Raw genomic sequence first — 22,519 nt, 5'->3', positions numbered from 1 at the left:
TCAGTGACCCATTCAGTTCTTGGCCTCCCTATTGTGATGGTAGTTTGTGAAGTAGATCCCTACCCCATTGTGGGTTGAATCTGAGTGCCTCATATTAAAAATACACTTGCGCAGGTTTTCAAAACCAAGGGTAAACCACTGAGAACACAGAGTTCAGTATAAGACTCAAGTATGACCAGGATACAGAGCACACAGGAGGAGTAAGGTAATGAAGACCTCTAATAAATGCCTCCTATTGTATAAATAGATCAGGTACAGACCCTGAGAACCAGTCAAGACAATACAAGTAGTAATGAAGGTAACAAGGGGATATACAGAGGCATCCAAATGGTAATTTAGAAAGGGCAAGCCACAACAATGCCGATTTCTCTCTCTTTAAGGGGAAAATGATGCCTTCCACAAAATGTGATTGAAAAAATGACAAGGGCCATACTAATCTGAGATGCGTATGACTGAGCATGTAGCATAGCAGCCCTAGACCCAAAAGCAGTCAAGGATTTTTTGAGACATTCTGTGTAGTGATGATACACTCATGCCACAGTATATACAGTACAGGAAGTATCAGAGCTAAGTATTGCACCATGGTTTGGTGCCAGCAGAGAAGGGGGAGCAGCTGGCCACCCAATGTTTCATAAGACTTTATACAGTGTCAAAGAACCAGTCCAATGGAATGTTACTATATTGCACACAGAAGGTGCAGCAGGTATCATTTGGTAAATAAAAAGCTTCAATACCACTGAAAACCTAGAATAGAACTGGATCTTTAGCCAATGAAATGGAAGTTGCCAGTCAACTTACTATCCACCCTGTCTATCATTAGTATACAAACTCTGAGCACTAGTCCCTGTTCAATGCACATTTACATCTTATTGCCACTAAGCAACTTTTGTGAGATTCAGCATGAAAGGTCATCGCATTTCAATAGGAGCTCCAAGGTGAGACTGGGGAAGATGTGTGCAGTTTGGGACAGAGATGCACTAAAAGGAGAGGCTAGGGTCAGTTGTCCAACATGTGCTGGCAGTATGCTTTGCTGTGGTTAGTAATAATATAATTCCCTTATTTCAGTGGATAATTAAACATACCAAATCCAGCTACAAAAAATAATGCAACAGGCAGTAAGGTAGGCACAGCTTTTAGAAACAATACTAATGATGCATCATACTCATGTTCTCACAGTCTCAAAAACATAGCGAGATGAATTTCGTGGAGTGTGAATGTTCAGCTTCCACCCTTGAACATGCCCATCAATATGTGTTCCAGGTTCCATTTAAAACAGAAGGAAACTATTTTCCAGTCTGGATTGTCACGGGGGAGTCCGGCCCTGCACCCCTCTTCCTGGGACTCACAGTGACTCTCAGTTAGCCAGTAAAACAGAAGGTTTATTGGATAACAGGAATGAAGGATACAGCAGAGCTTGTACGCACAACCAGGATCCCTCAATCAAGTCCTTCTGGGGTTCAGGGAGCTCAGTCCCCAGCTTGGGATTCTCTGAATTCCAACTACCCAGCCCAAAATCGAAACTGAACTCACCCAACTCCCTCCAGCCCGTCCCTTGCTTTGTCCAGCTTCCCGGGCAAAGATGCTGACACCCCTCCCCCCTGCCTAGCTCAGGTTACAGGCTGAGCACCTGTCCCTCACGTAAAGTCACCCCCTGCTCTCCCATCCCCCACACAGACAGTCCCTACTCCATCACATGGATGCAGATCAGACAGCAGAAATCTCATGAACCCCTACCCTATGCCGGATTCATCCTCATGCCTGAATCCTGAACCTTTCAACCATCTCTGCTGATAAGTGTAAACAAAGACTTGTGAAGCTGCTGAATGTCTCTTAATGATCAAACAATAAAGCAGCAGATAAAGGCGACTCCTCAAGTTCAGAATGCAGTCTGGCTTGCTTAGAAGAGGCTCCTGGGAACTGTCTGTTTCATTTCCTGTAGCCATTACATGGTGGCTCTAAGAGAAACCACTGAGAAAACACAGCATGCAGCCTCCTCTTGGCCCTGAGACCGCACATGCATTTGTATCAGTGTTGCACAACAGAGGATTTAAATATGGAAGAGATCAGCTGCAAGGCTCAGGGTCAGAAGCTATGAGCCAGATGGCTTTTAGTGAGAGACTGGAAGGAAGTCCATCACTTCAGGGCATGCCTTATCATGAACACTTAAGTCTGAGCACTGCAAGACTCTTTCTACAGACTCTTCCCTCGGGAAAGAGAGGATCCTGTGGCTCATTCAACCTGCAACCAAAGCACCACCAGAGGGGCCAGCATTAAGTTATCTTTATGCTGCCCAGAGGCCAGATGGGGCCAGCCTTGCCCTAGAATAGATATACAGCTGGCTACCTATGGCTCTGTGAGGCCACCGTGGTAGCAGGGCATCACTGGGACAGAAGTGGTTACTAAAGTGGGGATTGGAGTGGAAAGGAGGAGGATAGCTAACATAGTCCTTTGAGCCATCAGTATTGTCAGAGATCCCTTGTTCTCCCCTAGCTTTCGCTTTATACCTCCTGCGTAACTGTTTAACTGTTTACTGGCTCTTCCATCCATCTGCTCTCTCACCTACATCCACAGTTCAATTCCCACCAGCAAGCCACCCATTCACTCCCTTGCCACCATTCCAAAATGCCACACGCTGTGGCAAAAAAAAGAAAGGGTGCAGGGACTCCATGGCTACAGTGACAAACACTCCACTGCCTCATCCTCTCTCAGGAGCTGCTCGGATTGTATAGCATCCTCAGCTGCCTTTGAGTTCTAGGACAGCAGTTTGCAAGTCTCCACTGTACAGCTGTAAAGAAAGTGGAGGCACAAGCTGCCTATAAAACTACAGCCTCTACAGAGCCCTCATGCCTGCCCCCATCCCTGGTAGCTGATCCATTCTCTCTACCAGGTTTCCATGTATAGTTGCAGCATTTCCTACTGTAAGGGAAAAAACAATGAATCTACATGGAGAAATTTACAAAGGATTTTTGGGTTTTTTTAAACTGAGTTAAGAATTAGAATGCTATCTATTATTTCAGAGGACATGCTCAACTGCCTGGGTACCTGGTACTAAAATTGCTCAAATTGATACACTTGATTAGTCAAGTGATGCCTGACATGCAGCCTTTAATGTATAAGAGACTCTCTCGTTGACACTGTGGCAGCTCCTCTTGAATTGGTTCATTGTCAATGACCTTCTTCAAGTGATGTCCCTGTGGGCATGCAGCACTCAGTTCCCTGTCAGTATCAGTGGAATACAGTATAAAATTTCATTGGAGTGTGACATTTTTCAATTTTGTGTGCTGAATAAATACATGTAACTGCTGTGTGTCCTCCAGGCTACTTACAAATCATAAAAATAACCAGTGGTGCCAAGATTAACAGTCCAAATTTGGCTTTACCTGTTTTTTTCCTCTTACAATACAAGTGTTTGTAAAGTCCATGTAATTCTCTAGACATATGTTTTCTCCCCAAGTTCCTTTGTTCTGTTGTTCTTTTTAAAAATCAATGCCACCAGTCCAGTCAGTGCACACTAACAAAATGCTCTATGTCTGAACAAAGAGTTGTGGAGAAAACATCTCAGTTTCAAGTTAACAAGGGGCAATTATTATTAGGGACAGATGAGCCCAAGCCTCAAAGTTCAGGGCCAAAACAAAAGAGAGGGAGAATTCATACTTGGGGCTTTGGTAATACAAATAGGGTCTGAATCTAAATCTGATCTTCCTCAAAATTTGGAGTATTTAGGTCTGTGGTCTTGGTTCAGTCCCATCTGAAACATTACTGATATAATTCAGTCCTCCAAGCACAAAACCTGAGGAACTAGGGAAGGGTGGAATTTACCCATCTACAGGCATTTATGGTCACAAAAGTGCAGATCCTATGGCTCCATTTCCAACCTCCACCCCACCCTGCCCCATAGGCCTTTTTAGCAGTGATTATTTGTGTAGAGGACACTTGAATGGATGCTCCACTCACACCTCGAAGACAGTGTTATATCGAGGTAGAGGTGTATGTACAAGTGGAAGCTCTGCCTTTTCACAAGGTTCCTTTAAATATGAAACATGCAAGGGAAAACATGCATGGTTTCCAGAAGTCCAATATGTTGGAAAAACTAGTATGTGTAAGCTAAATTGATTTTGATTCTGATTTTAACCTCAACTTTCCCTTCTTTGCTTAAAGGGCATCTTTCTTGCTCAGTAATAGGCCCAAGTAGCATTTAGAAAACAAAAGAAAATCAATTGCCAAAACTAACTGCAGATCCAGAAAAGAGTGCAGTATTTAATTATTTTAATTGGTTCTGTATTACCAGTATGAATTATACAGTTGCTATAGTCTCTGGCTTTAATTTCATGAGGACAAATTACCACAATGTTTTCATATATATTCATAAATCATGACTAAGACTAAGATTTAGTCGTGGGTATTTTTAGTAGAAGTTATGGACAGATCACGGGCAAGAAGAAGTCATGAACCCGTGACCTGTCCATGACTTTTACTAAAAATACCCATGACTAGATCTTACCTGCTGGGAGGGAAGCGCTCCTGAAGACTGCTGGTGGGGAGGGGAAGGGGGCAGTGCAGGGTGATGTTTCTGCTGGGGAGGGGCAGCCAGGCACCTCCCCCCCCGCTACCGATGGAGGGGGGTTGGCCGGGGGCTCTGCTGCTGCTGGGGGGTGGAGGGCCGGCCTATGGACCTGCAACTGCCGTTCCGGGTGGGAGGTGGCCTGGGGCCCCACAGCCCCGTCACTGTTGGTCCAGGCAGGGGATGGCCTAGCGTCTCACTGGTCCTGGCAGGGGGCGGTCTGGGGTCCCACTGACACCGGTCCTGGACCACTGCTCCAGGGCAGTGCCAGGGACCAACTGCCTGGTGCTGCCAGAACAGTGACTGGTGCGGCTGGCCCAGGGCTTCCCAAGGTGCTGGGTCGTCCTGGAGTTAGCAGCACCAGCAGGCTACAGAAGTCATGGAGGTCCCAGAAAGTCATGGAATCTGTGACTTCCGTGACCTCCATGACAGACTCGCAGCCTTAATCATGATTTACATTCAATAAATTATGCCAATGAATATAATTAATCCAGCCCCAACACGCCCTGAAAAACTTATTGTTACATATTTCCCATTTCTGTTCCAGAAAGAGGATGGTCTTTAGTTTAATTTTTTTTTCTACCAGCCCTAAACGTTCTATAATTTTAAAAATCAATATAAGTTGAGGGCCTAATTCCATTAGGTGCTGGGCATCCTTATCTCCTCATGACTACAGTGGGAATTGAGGGGAATCTGCCCTTCACAGGTGGTTCTCTGCATCTCATAGCACTGGGCCTTTTGTTAGCCAGCCCTCCCTCTCCAAAAAAGTCAGCTCTTTTCTTATCAGAGTAAGCTCTGCCCTTTCAGATCCCAGAGCATGTTCTTCAGATAATACAGCACTTTGCAGGCCCAGTGGGTGTAGCAATGCTGAGAAGAGACCTCAAGCCCATCTGTAAACAAATGAGTGTCATTTCATTTTAAAGGCTTTTGTGCTCAGAGCAGGATTTAGACAAAATGTCTGTACTCTGCCTGTGCTAGTGCTCCCACTGTTGATTCCACTGGTGAAAGTACTGGTGCACAGTAGGGAGATATCTTTTACTCATAGGTTTTATGGTACCCCTGTTATCATAGAGGACCAGCATGTTGTAAAAAAATTAATAAAATGAGGGACCTCTGGATAGGAGATCATTTTCTGCTAAAGGGCTTGCAGTCTCGTATCTCTGGGCTCACATTAGCTGTGCCAGCAGTGACAGATCCATCTCCAGAGAGAGACAGAGAGAGAGAGAGAGAGACAGAGAGTGCAGAAAGAAAAAAAAGAAAAAGGAGAAAAAGGTCAGTGTAACTCTTCTGCAGGGAGAGGAAACAGTCTGAGTTACTCACCTGCCAGTACTGGAGCAGGCCCAGAGCAAGCTGGGGCTGAACAGAGAGAGAGCAGAGAAGGCTTGAAGAAGGGCTGTGAGAGCAGGAAAAGCTCCAGCCTAGAGAAGAGATGGCAAGGGCAAAAAGAGGGAGAACACAGAAAAATAAACTTTGCAACACGAAGCCCTAGAGACAGCCCATGGAGAGCTGCAGCATGGAACTCTAGAAATAGAAAAGGAGAGGGGGGGCAGCTCTACAGGGACAGAGAGACAGATCAAACTACCTTAAAGAACAGAAGCAGCATACATAGAGTCTGAAGCAGAATAAGACAATGGAGCTAATGTCTCCCATAACAACTGCAGATGCTGTAACTGCTGATAAATCAGTGCGGCCAAAATGGATACACCATTTTGAGCAGTTTCATGTGGCATAAGAATGTGTAACCAAGAAAAGAGCCATGACAGACAGGTTTACGGAGTTGCCAATTCCCCGATGGTGACAGTGCTCAACGTGGTGAAAAAGAATCCAGAAAAAGGAAAAGTCCACAGTAGATTGGACAACAGAGCTGCCAATGGCTGATCGTGGCAGTACTGAAAAAAAGTAAAAAAGAGCCAGAGAAAGTGATGCCCATGACAGTCAGGACTGTGGAGCAGCAGATATTGGCATGTGGTACTGGTCAGAATGAAGTTTCTGCTCCTCTGCTGCCATATCCTACTGAGGAGTAGTTTAATGAAGATCATAGACCACTATTGGACTAATCAGCAAGTTTAGCAGACAAGTGTTTAAATGTAGGAACTTTGATGCCAGCCATCCTACAGAGGAACCTTCATATTCAGAACAGCAGAAAATAGTGAATTTAGGGATTCTCACAGTTAGGCATCTACTCATGATGGAAGATACCACCTGGGCTGCTTCTACCTGACAATTTTTTATAATAAGTACTGAGATGTCTACTATACAGCGCCATTTTGAAATTCATCAAGAGGAAGGGATAGTGATCTCGCATATGGCTGTTGCTGGAGTGGGAATCTGGTTTGCCTGGAAGTCTGGATCTACACTCCACATATTCCACAATGAAACAATCATCTCCAGGACATTAACATTGTTATATTCCTCTATACAATATGTCATCAGGACAGCAATGTGTTTCTGTGACTGTTTTACTGTGCCATGGATCATGTTATTTGGAACAAATCTGGGCATTTCAGTAGCACTACCAGTTCCTTGTTAGCAGAGAATTCCAAGAAGAACAGGAAGGGACTGGTATCCATTTATGAACATAATGGCTAAGTTAAATTCCTTATAATGGCTACAACTATAAGCAACAAAAACAAATCTAGAAACAGTCTGTCCTCTCATTTATGATGACCAAAAACTGTCCTGCACTGTGAAAGACGAAGTTCCCCTAAGTAATACTCATGGCAATGCAATTGGGCTAGGAGTTTCCACAGAGGTCCATTACTCAAAGAAAGAATGTGTCTACATCATTTGGGTCTCTAACATTGTCTCATGGAACAAATTCCCTAGAACACAGGTGTCACAAGGTGAGCTGTCCCTTTAAGGGGATTGGGGATTCAGCCTCATCTGTGGCAGGTGTAGCTTGCCTCCTCAGCTGGAGGGAATGAGAGAGCATAAGGGTCATGTAACTAGGAATCAGATCTGCTGGGAGATAGGACAGTGGTCATTCAGGGAGAACAGAGCTGGAAGTGAGTGTACCATTAAAGAGCAAGCAGTGAGACAGGGAGGAGGCCAGTCTAAATATACAAGAAGAGGTCTGAGAAAGGAAATACAGTGCTACAGGGCTCAGCTGCTTACAATTTGGCATGGGTTCCCCTCATGCAGCTGCCTTGTGAGGTGGTACAGCCATCCCTGACAACAATGGCAACTCCTGCACACACATACCCCGCCCATGCTAGAGCCTGCAACCAGCTCCCAAACTCCCTCCCAGAGCCCACACTCCTCACCCCTCTCCTGCCCCAAACTCCCTCCTAGAGCCTGCACTCTGCACTCCCTCCCGTACCCCAACCCTCTGCCTCAGTCTGGTGAAAGTGAGTGAGGGTGGGGGAGAGTGAGTGACAGAGAGAGGGGGGATGGAGAGAGCAGGGGTGGGGCCTCGGAAAAGGGATGGGACAGGAGAGGGGCAAGAGTCTTTGGGTTTGCGCGATTAGACAGTTGGCAACCCTACCGAGCAGCATATGGAAGCCCTGGTTGTGCTGGAAGAGCTCGCTGGGCACCAGCAGTGTAGGCACAGCACCGCCCAAATGTCAGGCGGACTGCATCTGCGCAGACGTGGCTTGTGCGTGTATGGGGGCCCATTGACTGTTCTGGGGCCTGGAACTGCTGTCAGTGGACCTGCCTGAAGACAGTATCATTTGAGCTTTTAAAAGATCAAAACATCTAATAAAATATCTAAGAAAATCAAATGCAAAGATAATCAAAACTCATTGAGTTCTTCGTCTTCAAATAGTCAGTAAAGTAAGGCATTTCTGGGTGGAGGTCATTCCCTAGTTTGCAGCTGAAGGACTTGGGTTCAGATCCTCCAAAGGTATTTGTGCATCTAACTCTCATTGAAATTAATAGGAGTTAGGTTTCTAAATACCACTGAGGATCTGAGCCCAGGGGTGTCTTTCCGCTTACACTACACTTTAGGAGATTTTCCAGAATAATAATAATAATAATAATAATGAATGATAATATAAAAAGGCAAGTATAGGCAAGGCATTGATCCTGGAGAAAGTGCAGAGACCTTGGCTGAACACCAGGGCAGACATGTAAATAAAAAACCCTAAGCATTGCTGCTTTTCTGTCCTCAAAAGAGGATAAACTGTAACTCAGCCTTAGAGCCTGTCAAATGTTACTTTAGCATGTCAACATTTGGCAAGGCCGTCGTCTTTCCAACTGGAACAAAATATGTAAAGAAAGAACATTTGATAGTTTTTAAGGCAATTCTTATACCTGAGAAAGTCTGGTGCTTTGGAAATCATATTTTCAAAGTCTGCAAATGCTAGTTTCCCATCACCATCCATATCAGCTTCTTCTATCACCTTCTCACAAACTAGAGTGATTTCTTCTGCTGTTAGCTCTTCTCGTGTCAGCTTGTTGAGGGTTTTTTCAAGGTCAGATTTACAAATGAAGTTATCTGTGTTAAAATCTAAACAAGAAAAGGAAGAAAGAAAAGAAGATCGTCAATACCTCTCTCCAGATTAATTTACTCTAACAAAATGTGTACAAAAGAAAACAGTTTAAACAAATGTTTACGTATGTCTTCAACCCCAGAAAACCTGGGGCCAATTTCTCTCACAACAGGTAACTCCCATTTATTTCAACAGGATTTGATTCTGTACGGTACAAGCAAGCACTAGGCCAGCATTCAGAAGATGCTGTACTTGACCAAATATGGAGCATTTCCATCTAATTCAAGTCCAAAGCTCTTGGTCAACATCTGGATTCTCCCAAAGACACCTGACCCAGTTTCTGTAGCAAGTGACAGCCTGTATATCTGTTTAGTAGAGCTTATATTCTCTGTGGGTCAACCATTATCAGGCAGCGTAATCACATCCATACTTGTAGACTGATCCTGCAATATGTGAACTTCCAGAGGAGATCATGGCATGGAGTAACTCACAGAATCAAGGCCTTATCAAGAACACAGCAGTCTGCTTCCCTATCCACATAACAAATACTTGGGAGGATCAATTAAGGTTTAGAAAGTGCTTTGAAAACAAAGCACTCTATCTGCAGAGTACTATTTTTAATGTTACCATTCAGTCTGGGTTTCTGCTAACACTGATGTTTTGAGACACCAACCACAGAAGTGATGGGGGAAATAGTAAATTATTGTACTGCTCCATCTAAAATACAAACAGCTAATAAGTTGCCAATAAATCTCCATGTAGCACTTCCATGGTCACATGAACTCAGAACCTAGTTGTCCACTGAGTAGCAATATTCCAAGCCTGATGGAACGGTCAGATTTGCAGCCTTGTATGCCTCAAGATTTAGTAGGTTATCTGGCAAGAAAATGTAAATGTAGCAGGTTTGGTTCCTGCTTGCTTTTCTATGATGGGCTATAGCCAAGCGGTTGTCTCTCTCTGCTCTCACTAAGGAAACTCTACGCAGGCATAGGGGATGACTTATATGGGCCCGTGGTGCCCTTGCTTCATCAATATTTAGGAACGTGGGCCCAGCTTCACCGATGTTTGGGCTTACCGTGCTTTGAGGGGTCCTGCGCTTCAGTGGGATGCAGGGTCCAGGGAAGCCTGGGGGATAAGCGGGGGGCCTATCGCCGACAGCAGTGAGTGACCCGGCCCCAGCCCACTCTGCTCTGCTCCACCCCGCCCCACCCTGCTGGCTCCCGGCATCACTCGGGGGAGGGGCGGAAGCTGGAAAGAGGCAGGGAGACCTTCTTAGTAAGTGAGATTCCAGGAGGAGAGACCTTGCTTTAAACTTGGAAAGGTGTGATCTATTTCAAAGAGAGGGCAAGCTGAGGCAGTAATTTTGTACTGACAGTGGGGAGATATGCTGTCTTGTCCACTCATGCATCTACCTTTTTTCACTTGTGCTCAATGCTTTTTGGCTGGACCCCAGGATATAGCCACTAATCTCTAGCTAATAAAGAACTTTCAACCTTCTGATTATTATAGAAATTAGCAGTTTGTTGCCTGAGCTTTGTTATTACTGCTTTGCAAACTTCCTGGAAAGCACATGAAGTGGATTTCTCCCAGGAAATTGTTGTGCAAAGATGCAACAACAAGAATATTTTTTACAAAAATGTTGCCTAAGTGCTAATATAAAAAGATTTGAGTCACGTTTTCAGAACCATTAGTGCTTCATTTAGCATTCTTCCTTGTGTCTAAAATTAGAAACACAAAATGAGAATTGCCTCTGAGCATCATAATGATCAGCTGTGGACTTGTACAGATAATCATCAAATGTGCAAAGATAATCTAAACAGGCCCGAAGAAAAAAGCAAGAGAAAAATTCAGATACTATCTTTGTGTAAACATCATGCACTCTGATGGTCTTCCGGTTTCTAGAATTCAGTTGATATTGGAAGTCTGAAACAATCTTATTTACCATCTTTGCTGTTATCACAATGACATACCACAAGATCTTTTGACATTTCAGTGGACTAAATAATACAGTATATCTAGGAGGGAAGATCCCTGAATTACACTAAAGTCATCTCTAATACCAAAACATCTCTTCTAGGGTTTGATCCTACATGTGCTTAACTTCAAGAATACAAGTAGCTCCAGGGATTTTAAAGTTAAGTGCATGTTTGTTGATTGGCTCAGCAATGATGCTGCTGCTCAGTACCTTGCAAAACTAAGCATTTTGCTTTTTGGCTAAGCACACAACTGATAATGAACATCTCTCCTAGGTAGACAGTTAATCTGAATTAATGGAGCCATTTATCTACAGCATCCCCACACATTACCATAGATCTTAAAGGCATAGATTGCTTTGAGCTCTCTAGGAGCCATTTCACTGAGCACAGAGAACATGTCCACGAAGTCATTGAAGCTGAGGTTGCCGTCTCCATCCTCTGAGAAGGCCTCCACAATCCTCTCCTTGAACGGGTTTTCCTGCATAAAACACATAGGTTTATTTTTAGAACCTGGGACTTCACGAAAGCCACAAGCACAGCAGTCACACAGTGCAGCCTCCAGACTTCCCCCTGCAAACTGCAGCCTGGGAGGTAAAATAGGCTTGTGTGAATAGGATGGGGGCAGGTCAGGTAAACAACCACACAGATACACTGATCCGGATGCCAAATCCTGCTTACCTTACCATGAAAGTTGCCCCATTGAAATCAATGGAGCTACTTGTGTGAATCAGGCAAGGAAAATTTGGCCCTGGATGAATTAACTAAAATAATAGGGAATAGTAAAGATTGCATGCAAATTGTTTAGTTTTAAAAAATCTAGATTGGTAAAAGCTGTGTTATTCAGCACTTTATCAACCAGAAAACTCTATTAACCAGCATTTCTAATATCTCCCAATACAAATCTTCAGTCTAGTAACCAGGACTAGTATACTGCCCAGGAGGTTATGCAATTGCACATTCTGCACTCTACTTTTATGCAAAAGAGGCAGAAGACAAGTAAGCAAGCTATCATCAGGGATTTATTAAAAAAGCCGCTTCCAGGGTGTGTTATAGGCATAGGTGCTAAACTGCAGCACCCCCCTGGCTTGAAGTGGTTTCCATTTTATACAGGGCTTAACATTTGATTCAATGGCTCTCAGCACTACCACTATAAAAATTGTTCCAGCACTCCTGGTCATATGGTCATTACAGATTCAGCCCAGTCTCCTACACCTTCCACATCTACTATGATAATTGATATTGATAATGACGACCCTGAGGCACTGGAAGATCCTGAAGTGTCTTCTGAATCATCAAAGAAAGATTAAATTACATTCAGTATAGTTTTAACGTTAAGTGCATTTTTAGTGATCTCAGTGTATGCCATGCACTGCCCATAGTAATATGTACTGTCATAAGATAACCCTACTGTACAGAAAACTTTACCTGTATACACCTAAGTGCTTCAAGAAACCAGCCACTCTGCAGTGCAGTGTTACTACTGGATTGGTGAGTACCTGTATACTATTTTATACTTTATTCATTTTATTGTATTCTAATTCTTTGAAAATTGGTATTCCATTGGTAAGTATAACGCTTAGTAAACTGGAATTTTTAACAAGCTGGCACCTCCCCCCACCATCTCCCCAACATGCTGGATTATAAAGCTTTTACTGTATAACAAAAACCTGACACTGTAGGAGATACTAAAACACTTCTATAATATCACTCCCAGTCCTACCACCATGTGTCAGCTGGTCATTGTTGACCTAAGAGTCAATGTCACTCACAGAAGTATGGCTTTTTGTAGGGGGTAATTTCAAAACTGACTTTGACTTTGAAATAGTGCTGCTCAGTGTGTGGGCCACAGTCAAATGAATGACCTTATCTTAAGGTAATTCTGTGCTACACTACCACTTATGTCTTAGGTCTACATTACTACTTATGTCAGCAAAACTTATGTCACTCATAGATGTGAAAAAAAAACAACAAAACCCAGCCCCCTGAGTGACATAGTTTTGCTGACGTAAGTGGTAATGTGCACAGCACTATGTCAGTGGGAGAGCATCTCTCGCCAGCATAGCTACTGCCGCTCGTTGTGGTGGTTTTATTAAATTGATGGAAGAGCTCTCTCCCATTGGCATGGAGCGGCTACATGAGCGAACTTTCAATGGCACAGCTGCATCAGTACAGCTGTGCAGCTGTAAGCTCGCTAATGTAGGTATGGCCTTGGTATCTCTGTGATCAACGAACTTTGAAGTTTGCCAACTCAGGCATTTTAGTGTATATATATTGCTGAGTATATATTTTCAAACAAACCACATAAATATATTTACATATCTTTGGAAGTGGAAAATGAAAGTGACCAAGATGGGCTGTATCATTTAAAAAATATATTGTATTGCCTCTAAGTTCTGAGCAGCAAATGAATTGAACAGAAAGTATACAAGGAAAACTATGAATCCATGCCACTCTTTTTATTCAAAAAAGAAACAGAATCATAGAAATGTAAGGCTGGAAGGAAACTCAAAAAGTCATTGAGTCCAGCCCCAGCACTGAGGCAAGACCAAATAACCCTAGACCATCCGTGACAGGTGTTTGTACAACCTGTTCTTAAAAACCTCCAATGATGGGGATTCCTCAACCTCCCTACAAAGCTGTTTCCAGAGTTTAACTACCCTTATACTTATAAAAAGTTTTTTCTAATATTTAGTGTAAATCTCCCTTGCTGCAGATTAAGACCATTACTTCTTGTCTTACCTTTAGTCAACATGGAGAACAATTGATCACAGTTCTTTAATATATGTGAAAAATGTTATCAGTAGGGCCCTACCAAACTCATGGCCATGAAAAACGCATCACCAGCCATGAAGTCTGGTCTCCCCCTGTGAAATCTGGTCTTTTGTGTGCCTTTACCCTATATTATACAGATTTCACTGGAGAGACCAGCATTTCTCAAACTGGGAGTCCTGGCCCAAAATGGAGCTGCAGGAGGGTTGCAAGGTTATTTGGGGGGTGTGTGTGCAATATTGCCACCCTTACTTCTGCACTGCCTTCAGAGCTGGGTGGCTGGACAGTGGCAGCTGATGGCTGGAGAGCAGTGGCTGGTGGCCAGACACTCAAGTCTGAAGGCGGCGCCCCACCAGCAGCAGCGCAGAAATAAGGGTGGCAATACCATACCATGCCATCCTTATGTCTGTGCTGCTGCTGGCAGCAGCGCTGCCTTCAGAGCTGAGCAGCTGGAAAGCAGCAGCTGCTGGCTGGGAGCCCTGCTCTGAAGGAAAGGTAACAGTACCACAACCTCCCTACAATAATCTTGTAACCCTCCCACAATTCCTTTTTGGGTCAGGACCCCTACAATTACAACACTGTGAAATTTCAGATTTAAATAGCTGAAATCATGACATTTACAATTTTTAAAATCTTATGACCGTGAAATTGACCAAAATTGACAGTGAATTTGGTAGGACCCTAGTTATCACATCCCCCCCTCAATCTTCTTTTCTTAAGACTAAATACATTTGGTTTTTTAACTTTTCCTCATAGCTCAGGTTTTCTAAACCTTTTATCATTTTTCGTTGCTTTTCTCTGGACTCTATAATTTGTCCACATCTTTTCTAAAGCATTATGCCCAGAATTGGACACAATACTCAAACTGAGTGCCAAATGCCAGGTGGAGCTGGACAATTACCTCCCATGTCTTACATACAACACTCCTGTTAATACACTCCAGAATGATATTAGCCTGTTTTGCAACTGCATCATATTGAACTAACACTATAAGTTTTACAAGAAAATAAACAGTACATTTTGGAAATCAAATATCTTATAAAAAGGGACACTCTGGATTGGTAAACTTGAATTACAGCCCACTTCTTTGTTATGAGCTTGCACAGATTTTTGTAGAATCCATGTGGTCCAAAAAGGACTGTGGTATTGTACAGTCATGGGCCAAATATATTACTGGTATCCTCAGCGGCAGCTCCAGGCACCAGCGCTCCAAGTGTGTGCCTGGGGTGGCAAGCCGTAGGGGGGCGACCTGCCGGTCTCCGCGAGGGCGGCAGTCAGGTAGCCTTCGGCGGCTTGCCTGCAGGAGGTCCGCCGGTTCTGCGGATTTGGCAGCAATTCGGTGGTGGGTACGCCAAAGCCATGGGACTGGTGGACTGCTCGCAGGCAAGTCGCCAAAGGCCACCTGCCTGCCGTGCTTGAGGCGGCAAAAAAGCTAGAGCCATCCCTGCATACCACACTTCCATAGTACCCTATTTCTTTAGGAGCAATTAATTATCTGATGTATCTGATTTTCATACCCTTTTTTCCTAAGCCAAACAGAAAATACAATGCCAGCAGCAGCCCTACCTTCCTAAATCACTCTACAACTCCCAGCTCAGTGCTTCTATACAATGGAGTGAAACCAAATATGGAGAAAAAGACAGAATGATATGAGTCATGACAAATGGCAAATAAAAATTAGTAACACATTAGGGAAGAAATCTTATGTGTCATTTTTAAAAACTCAGTGACATTATCTTAATGGTAACAATCGTTCTGTTGATGTTGCTCTCCTGCCAATACCGAATCGCTATACATTCCTACGGCAATGAGTTTAAGCAATCCCAGCGGCCTTCAAAGGAAAACACTGCAGGCACACAACTGGCATTCTGAGGTAAATGATGGTTCCCACTTTATATGAAGTTGACTGCACCTGAAGAAGTGGGTTTTTTACCCACGAAAGTTTATGCCCAAATAATCCATTAGCCCTGGTCTACACTATGAGGTTAGGTCAATTTTATAAGCAATGCCTCTACACATCCAACCCCATTCCGTTGACCTAAAGGGCTCTTAAAATCAACTGCTGTATTCCTCTCCAGTGAGGGGAGTAGTGCTAAAATCGACCTTGCTAGGTTGAATTTGGGGTAGTGCCGATGCAATTCAACGGTATTGTCCTCTGGGAACTATCCCAGAGTGCTCCAATGTGATTGCTCTGGACAGCACTTTCAACTTCAATGCACAAGCCAGGTACACAGGAAAAGCCCTGGGAATTTTGAATTTCATTTCCTGTTTGGTCAGCATGGTGAGCTTAGCAGTACAGGTGACCATGCAGTCCCAGAATCGCAAACAAGCTCCAGCATGGATCGAACGGGAGACACTGGATCTGATTGTTGTATGGGGAAAAGAATCTGTGCTGGCCGAACTCTGATCAAAAAGAAGAAATGCTGATATATATGCCAAAATCGCACAGCATGGTGGAGAGAGACTACACCAGGGACACACAGCAGTGCTGCGTGAAAGTTAAGGAGCTCAGGCAAGTCCACCAAAAGACAAAGGAGACAAACAGTCGCTCCGGGTCAGAGCCTCATACATGCCACTTCTATGATCAGCTGCATGGCATTCTAGGGGGGGACCCTACCATTACCCCACCACTGTCTGTGGACACCTGCAAGGAAAAAGTCTTACGCAACAGGGAGGAGGACTTCGTGGATGAGGAAGAGGAGGAGGAGAAGAATGCGCAGCAGGCAAGTGGAGAATCCATTCTCCCAAGCAACCAGGACCTTTTCATCATCCTGAAGCCAATACCCCCCCAAGGCAGGTTCCTGGACCCTGAAGCCGGAGAAGGCACCTCTGGTGAGTGCACATTTGTAACTACACTACAGGGTTTTAAAGCAATTGTGTTTAATGTTTGATTTTCCCTGAAGAATTGGGATGCATTTGTGGCCAGTACAGCTACTGGAAAAGTCTGTTAACATGTATGGGGATGGAGCGGGAATGCTCCAGGGACATCTCCATGAAGCTCTCCTGGTGGTACTCTGAAGGCCTTTGCAGAAGGTTTCTGTGGAGAGCTGCCTTATTTCGTCCTCCACGGTAGGACACTTTACCACGCCAAGCCAGTAGAAAGTAGCCTGGAATCATTGCGGCACAAAGCATGGCAGTGAATGGTCCTGGGTTTTGGTCGCATTCAAGCAACATTTGGTCTATATCTTTCTGTGTTAGCCTCAGGAGAGTGATATAATTCATGGTCACCTGGTTCAAATAGGGGAATTTTTCTAAGGGAACAGTAAAAGGACCTCGTTCATGCTGGGCTGTCTGCACTTGGCTAAAAGGGATCATCTCAGAGAATAGCCACACAGTGGGGTGGGAGGAGGGGTGTGATGCATATCCACCCCAAAAGAGCAGCTCTTCCTTTTAAACGGCAAACCCAGCCGGCATTGCTTGCTATGGGAAAGGAAGGCGCTACAGTTTGAAAGCATTGCCGCATGGTATGAAGGCGGAAGAAGCCAACCCCGCATATCCTTTGGCTTACCATGGCTGCCTGGAAACCAAATTCTGTTGCCCAGCTGTGTGTGACGTGTCACCATACCGGCAGGCACTCAATATAAAAGGCAAAATGTGACCTTGTACCTAAGCACATGTGCTGTCTGCTGTGAATTGCTTCATTTACTGTGAAAGAGCCTCCCTTTTGTTCTCAGAAATATATCTTCTTAAATTTTACTCTCCCTTTTTATCCCCCTGCAGGTGCAAATGTTTCTACGCTTCCCCTATCATCTCTGTCCCAGAGGTTATCACAGATTAGAAGGCGAAAAAAGCGCACTAGAGATGACATGTTTTCCGAGCTCATGAAGTCCTCCCGCACTGATAGGGCACAGCTGAATGCATGAAGGCATACAGTGACAGAGGCCAGGAAAGCATTCAGTGAGCGTGATGAGCAGAGGCAGGAGGAGATGCTGAGGCAAATGGGGGAGCAAACAGACATGCTCAGGCATCTGGTGGAGCTGCAGGAAAGGCAACAAGAGCAAAGACCACCACTGCATCCACTGTATAACCACCTGCCCTCCTCCCCAAGTTCCATATCCTCCTCACCCAGATGCCCAAGAAGAGGGGAGGGGGGAGGCTTCGGGCACCCAGCCACTCCACTTCAGAGAATGGCCCAAGCAACAGAAGGCCATAATTCAAAGAGTTTTGATTTGTAGTGTGGCTACAATTAGCAATGTGGCCTTGTCCTTCCCTCCTCCCCCACCCCACCTGGGCTACCTTATCAGTTATCTCACTTTTTTTTTTAATTAATAAAGAAAGAATGCATGGTTTCAAAACAATAGCGACTTTATTTTCTTTGCCAGTTGTGACTGAAGGGGAGAGAGTGGTTGGCTTACAGGGAATTAAAATCAACACAGGGGGTGGGTTTGCATCAAGGAGAAACACACACAACTGTCACACTGTAGCCTGGGCAGTCATGAAACTGGTTTTCAAAGCCTTTCTGATGCACAGCATGCCTAGCTATGCTCCTCTAATCGCCCCAGTGTCTGGCTGCTCAAAATCGGCCACCAGGCGATGTGCCTCAACCTCCCACCCCACCATAAACATCTCCCCCTTACTCTCACAGATATTATGGAGCACACAGCAAGTAGCAATAACAATGGGAATATTGGTTGCACTGAGGTCTAACCTAGTCAGCAAACAGCAACAGCGAGCTTTTAAACTTCCGAAGGCACATTCTACCACCATTCTGCATTTGCTCATCCTATAGTTCAACTGCTCCTTACTGTCCAGGCTGCCTGTGTATGGCTTCATAAGCCATGGGAGCAAGGGGTAGGCTGGGTCTCCAAGGATAACTATTGGCATTTCAACATCTTCAACAGTAATTTTCTGGTCTGGGAAGTAAATCCCTTCTTGCAGCTGTTTAAACAGCCCAGAGTTCCGAAAGATGTGAACGTCATGTTCCTTTCCCAGACATCCCATGTTGATGTTGGTGAAACGTCCCTTGTGATTCACCATTGCTTGCAGCACCATTGAGAAGTACCCCTTGAGGTTTATGTACTGGTTGGCAAGGTGGTCCAGTGCCAAGATAGGGATATGCATTCCGTATATTGCCCCACCACAGCAAAGCCATCCAGTATGACCTGCACATTTCCCAGAGTCATTACCCTTGCTAGCAGAAGGTTAGTGATTGTCTTGGCTACTTGGATCACAGCAGCCCCCACAGTAGATTTGCCCACTCCAAATTGATTCCTGACTGACCAGTAGCTGTCTGATGTTGCAAGCTTCCACAGGGCTATCGCCACTCACTTCTCAATGGTCAGAGCAGGTCTCATCTTGATATTCCTGTGCTTCAGGGCGGGGGAAAGCAACTCACAAAGTTCCAGGAAAGTGGCCTTATGCATGCAAAAGTTTCACAGCCACTGCGAGTCATCCCATACCTGCAACACTATGTGGTCCCGTCCGTCTGTTCTTGTTTGCCGGGCCCAGAATCGGTGTTCCACTGTATCAACCTGCCCTACTGCCACCATGATGTCCCAATTGCAACATCCCATGCTTTCAGGAACATCTGTGTCCATGTCCTCCTCACAATCGTCCTTGTGCTGGCGGCTCCTAGCCAGGTTCTGCACATACTACAGGATAATGTGCTAGGTGTTTACTATGCTCACAATAGCAGTGGTGAGCTGAGCAGGCTCCATGCTTGCCATGCTATGGCATCTGCAAGGGTAACCCAGGAAAAAAGGTGCAAAATGATTGTCTGCCACTGCTTTCACGGAGGGAGGGAGGGAAGGAAGGAGGGAGAGGTGACTGATGACATGTACCCAAAACCACCCACGACAATGTTTTTGCCCCATCAGGCACTGGGAGTTTAATCCAGAATTCCAATGGGGCAGCGAGGATTGCGGGAACTGTAGGGTAGCTACCCACAGTGCACCGCTCTGTACGTTGATGCTAGCCGTGGTATTGAGGACACATTCCGTCAACTTAATGCGCTTAGTGGGGACATACACAATCAACTGTATAAAATCCCTTTCTAAAGATTGACTTCTATAAAATAGACCTAATTTCATAGTGTAGACATACCCTTAGTCTTTAAGGTGCCACCAGACTCCTCGTTGTTGTTTTCTTTTGGATACAGACTAACATGGCTACCCCTCAGAGACTTCATTACAACTGGATCTTATGTAAGTACCATTTGTAGTCTGACACATCAGAGGGAGCAGTTGTAATGAACTGGTGCTGGACAGATACATATATACTTAACATCAGTGAAGATCAAACCTGGGACCTTCAGCAGCACAAGTGAAAGACATGGTCATACTTACAGAATAAGTTTATTGCATTTGTATAAGACTAGATACCAATCTAACATGTCAGACACCTAGAAAAGACAAATAATCCAAGCATGGATTAATGGGGCCTGAGTATGTTTCTTAAATAACTCTGTATATTTGCCTTTTAAATTTCAGTGAAAAAAATTAAAATCTTTCTTATATCTATTTCTTTCCTTTATCTTCCCCATATTAGGTATACAGGGAGGTACAGCTTTAGCTTGCACAATGGAAAGTATTAGTTACTTTAACAGATATTTCTCAAATCCTTTACGTAATTCCATTACCTCTGCTCTAAAGAGCACAGATTAAGGTTTCATAATATTTAAAAGGAAAAGCATTTTCACATAAACTGGGATTGTGTTCCTTCCTAGTTTGTCGTGTTCCCTTCAGCATTGTTTTAAAAAGAGCCATTGTAAAATTCAAAACCTGGGTTTAGCTTGTTAAAAAAGCTTTTTATGTCCTGTCACCATATAAATTAAAGGGAGAGAGAGAAGCAGGAAAGAATCGTTAATGCTGAGAATTTTGCAATCTAATAGACTGTTGAACATTGGTCTGGTGGGTTGAAATCATCAGAACCCCTTTGGATGGGCTTATTACATTTGCCATTAATCTTTAGGCTCATAATTTTAACCCACCCTTTAACCCACCTTTACTATAACCATTACCCTTTCCATTGATTTTTGGACATGCTACAACGCATATTATGAAACGCAGTCCTGGAATACAATGCACCAAGGCAGCACCTGGCCATTACAGTATGTGTAATTATATGTAAGCTTTTCTGCCATTCTAGTTATGAATTGTGACATACAATTTGTTGTTTACACCTCTATCATTTTTCTCCAAAGCCTTTTATAAAACATTCATGTTCTGCTTTAAACTGATCCATTTTGTATTTATCCGTGGTTCAATCAGTGAATTCAGAACACTGTGTACTGTGAGCATGAGCTGATTGCACACTGGAAATATGAAGTTACAAGGCACAGATAAGTAAACTAATATTCAGGGCTGTGAACAGGTCAAGATAACCAAACAGGAGTGGCTTGGTTGTTATTTAGAAATGCCTTAATATTAAAACAAATCTTGAGAGTATTCTCCCTTCTGTTTTTGCACATAAATCCCCATTGACTTTAATGGAGGAGTTTCACTGCATCAGCAAGAGAATAATATGCTATGTGGATTACTGAGGTCATGTTAGGATGTTTTAAACAGAAATGGACTTGGCCTGAACTGGTCAGAATGAGAAGTTCCCCAAATTTTGGGGTGTTTTGGTTTGGGCCCATCTCTACTTTTAACTTGAGATGTTCATATCATGGATGGATGCTTTAAACAGCTAAAATGTTCACTAGCAGATGTGACCCATCATCTGCTGATAAAAAAAAGTTGTATAACCAAGGGCTGGGGAGATGATAATTTAAATATTTTTAAAATGTCTGGGTCCATCCTATCTGTCTTTCTAGGTATGCATAAGGGAGTTTTATAGTCTACAATGCACAATATGACGGCAATCAGTGTTAACATATGAAAAGCAATGCATGTTGGAAAAAAAATTGAAGTAGATGTCGTTGACGCCAATAACTTAGCAAAATTCAAAAAAGGATTGGACATTTATATGGGTAACAAATATTCAGAGTTAAAACATACACCTTTTCAATTAACAGCGTCAGCTCAGGTACCTGGACTTCACTGTAGACAGCTCAATGAAGGTTTTAGCTCAATGTGCAGCTGTAGTCAAAATATCAAAGAAGACGCTAGTATGCATAAGGAATGGGATGGAGAAAGATGGCATTATAAATGTTTTTGTGTTATGTAAATCAATAGCGCAGATTCATTTGGAATGCTTAAGACCCATATGCTAATACCAAGAGGAATCATACTTGTAGACAAGGGCATTATGACAAAACCCTGGTCTACACTACGAGTTTATGTCGAATTTAGCAGCCTTAGATCGATTTAAGCCTGCATCCGTCCACAAGACGAAGCCATTTTTGTCGACTTAAAGGGCACTTAAAATTGATTTCTGTACTTCTCCCTGATGAAGGGATTAGTTCTGAAATAGACATTGCTGGGTTGAATTTGGGATAGTGTGGACACAATTTAAGATTTTCAGAGGAGCCTCTGGGAATTACATCCCCATCTCTCACTGATATGAGCTGGACTCTTAACATCCTTAGATGTTGAGAGTCCCAGCCTCTATGGCCCTAGGTCTCATTGGCCATTTTTTGCTTTTACACTAAATCTCCTATGTTTCAGCTTTGACATTGCTATTCAAAGACTTGTCACTCTGTGATGTTTCCAGGTGATTCCTTGACTAGAAGGCACATATTTTAGGAATGGTTTATGTCAGCACTTGGCCTTGAATATAGTATGGAAAAGAAGAAAAGTCTTGACCCCACTTGCATCTACAATAAGTAGTGCAATAATTGATGTAGAAGCAGGAGAAAAGTATCTTTGTAGCCTTTAAAAAGGTCCCTTATCTACTGATAT

General features: G+C 43.8%; 1 protein-coding gene across 1 annotated transcript in view; it reads right to left on the bottom strand.

The window, feature by feature from the left end:
* The window catches only part of CIB2 (calcium and integrin binding family member 2), a 118,711-nt gene that overhangs the window by 14,470 nt on the left and 81,722 nt on the right, over positions 1 to 22,519 (bottom strand). Inside the window, exons 4-5 of the mRNA XM_032763080.2 lie at positions 11,301 to 11,448; positions 8,816 to 9,011 (exon numbers count right to left, since the gene is read on the bottom strand). Coding sequence (XP_032618971.1) covers positions 8,816 to 9,011; positions 11,301 to 11,448 — 344 coding nt within the window. The remainder of the gene's footprint in view (positions 1 to 8,815; positions 9,012 to 11,300; positions 11,449 to 22,519) is intronic.

This window comes from Chelonoidis abingdonii, chromosome 9, assembly GCF_003597395.2.
Source record: "Chelonoidis abingdonii isolate Lonesome George chromosome 9, CheloAbing_2.0, whole genome shotgun sequence".
NCBI classification, from domain to species: Eukaryota; Metazoa; Chordata; order Testudines; family Testudinidae; genus Chelonoidis; species Chelonoidis abingdonii.
This window is presented reverse-complemented; position numbering and strand designations above follow the sequence as displayed.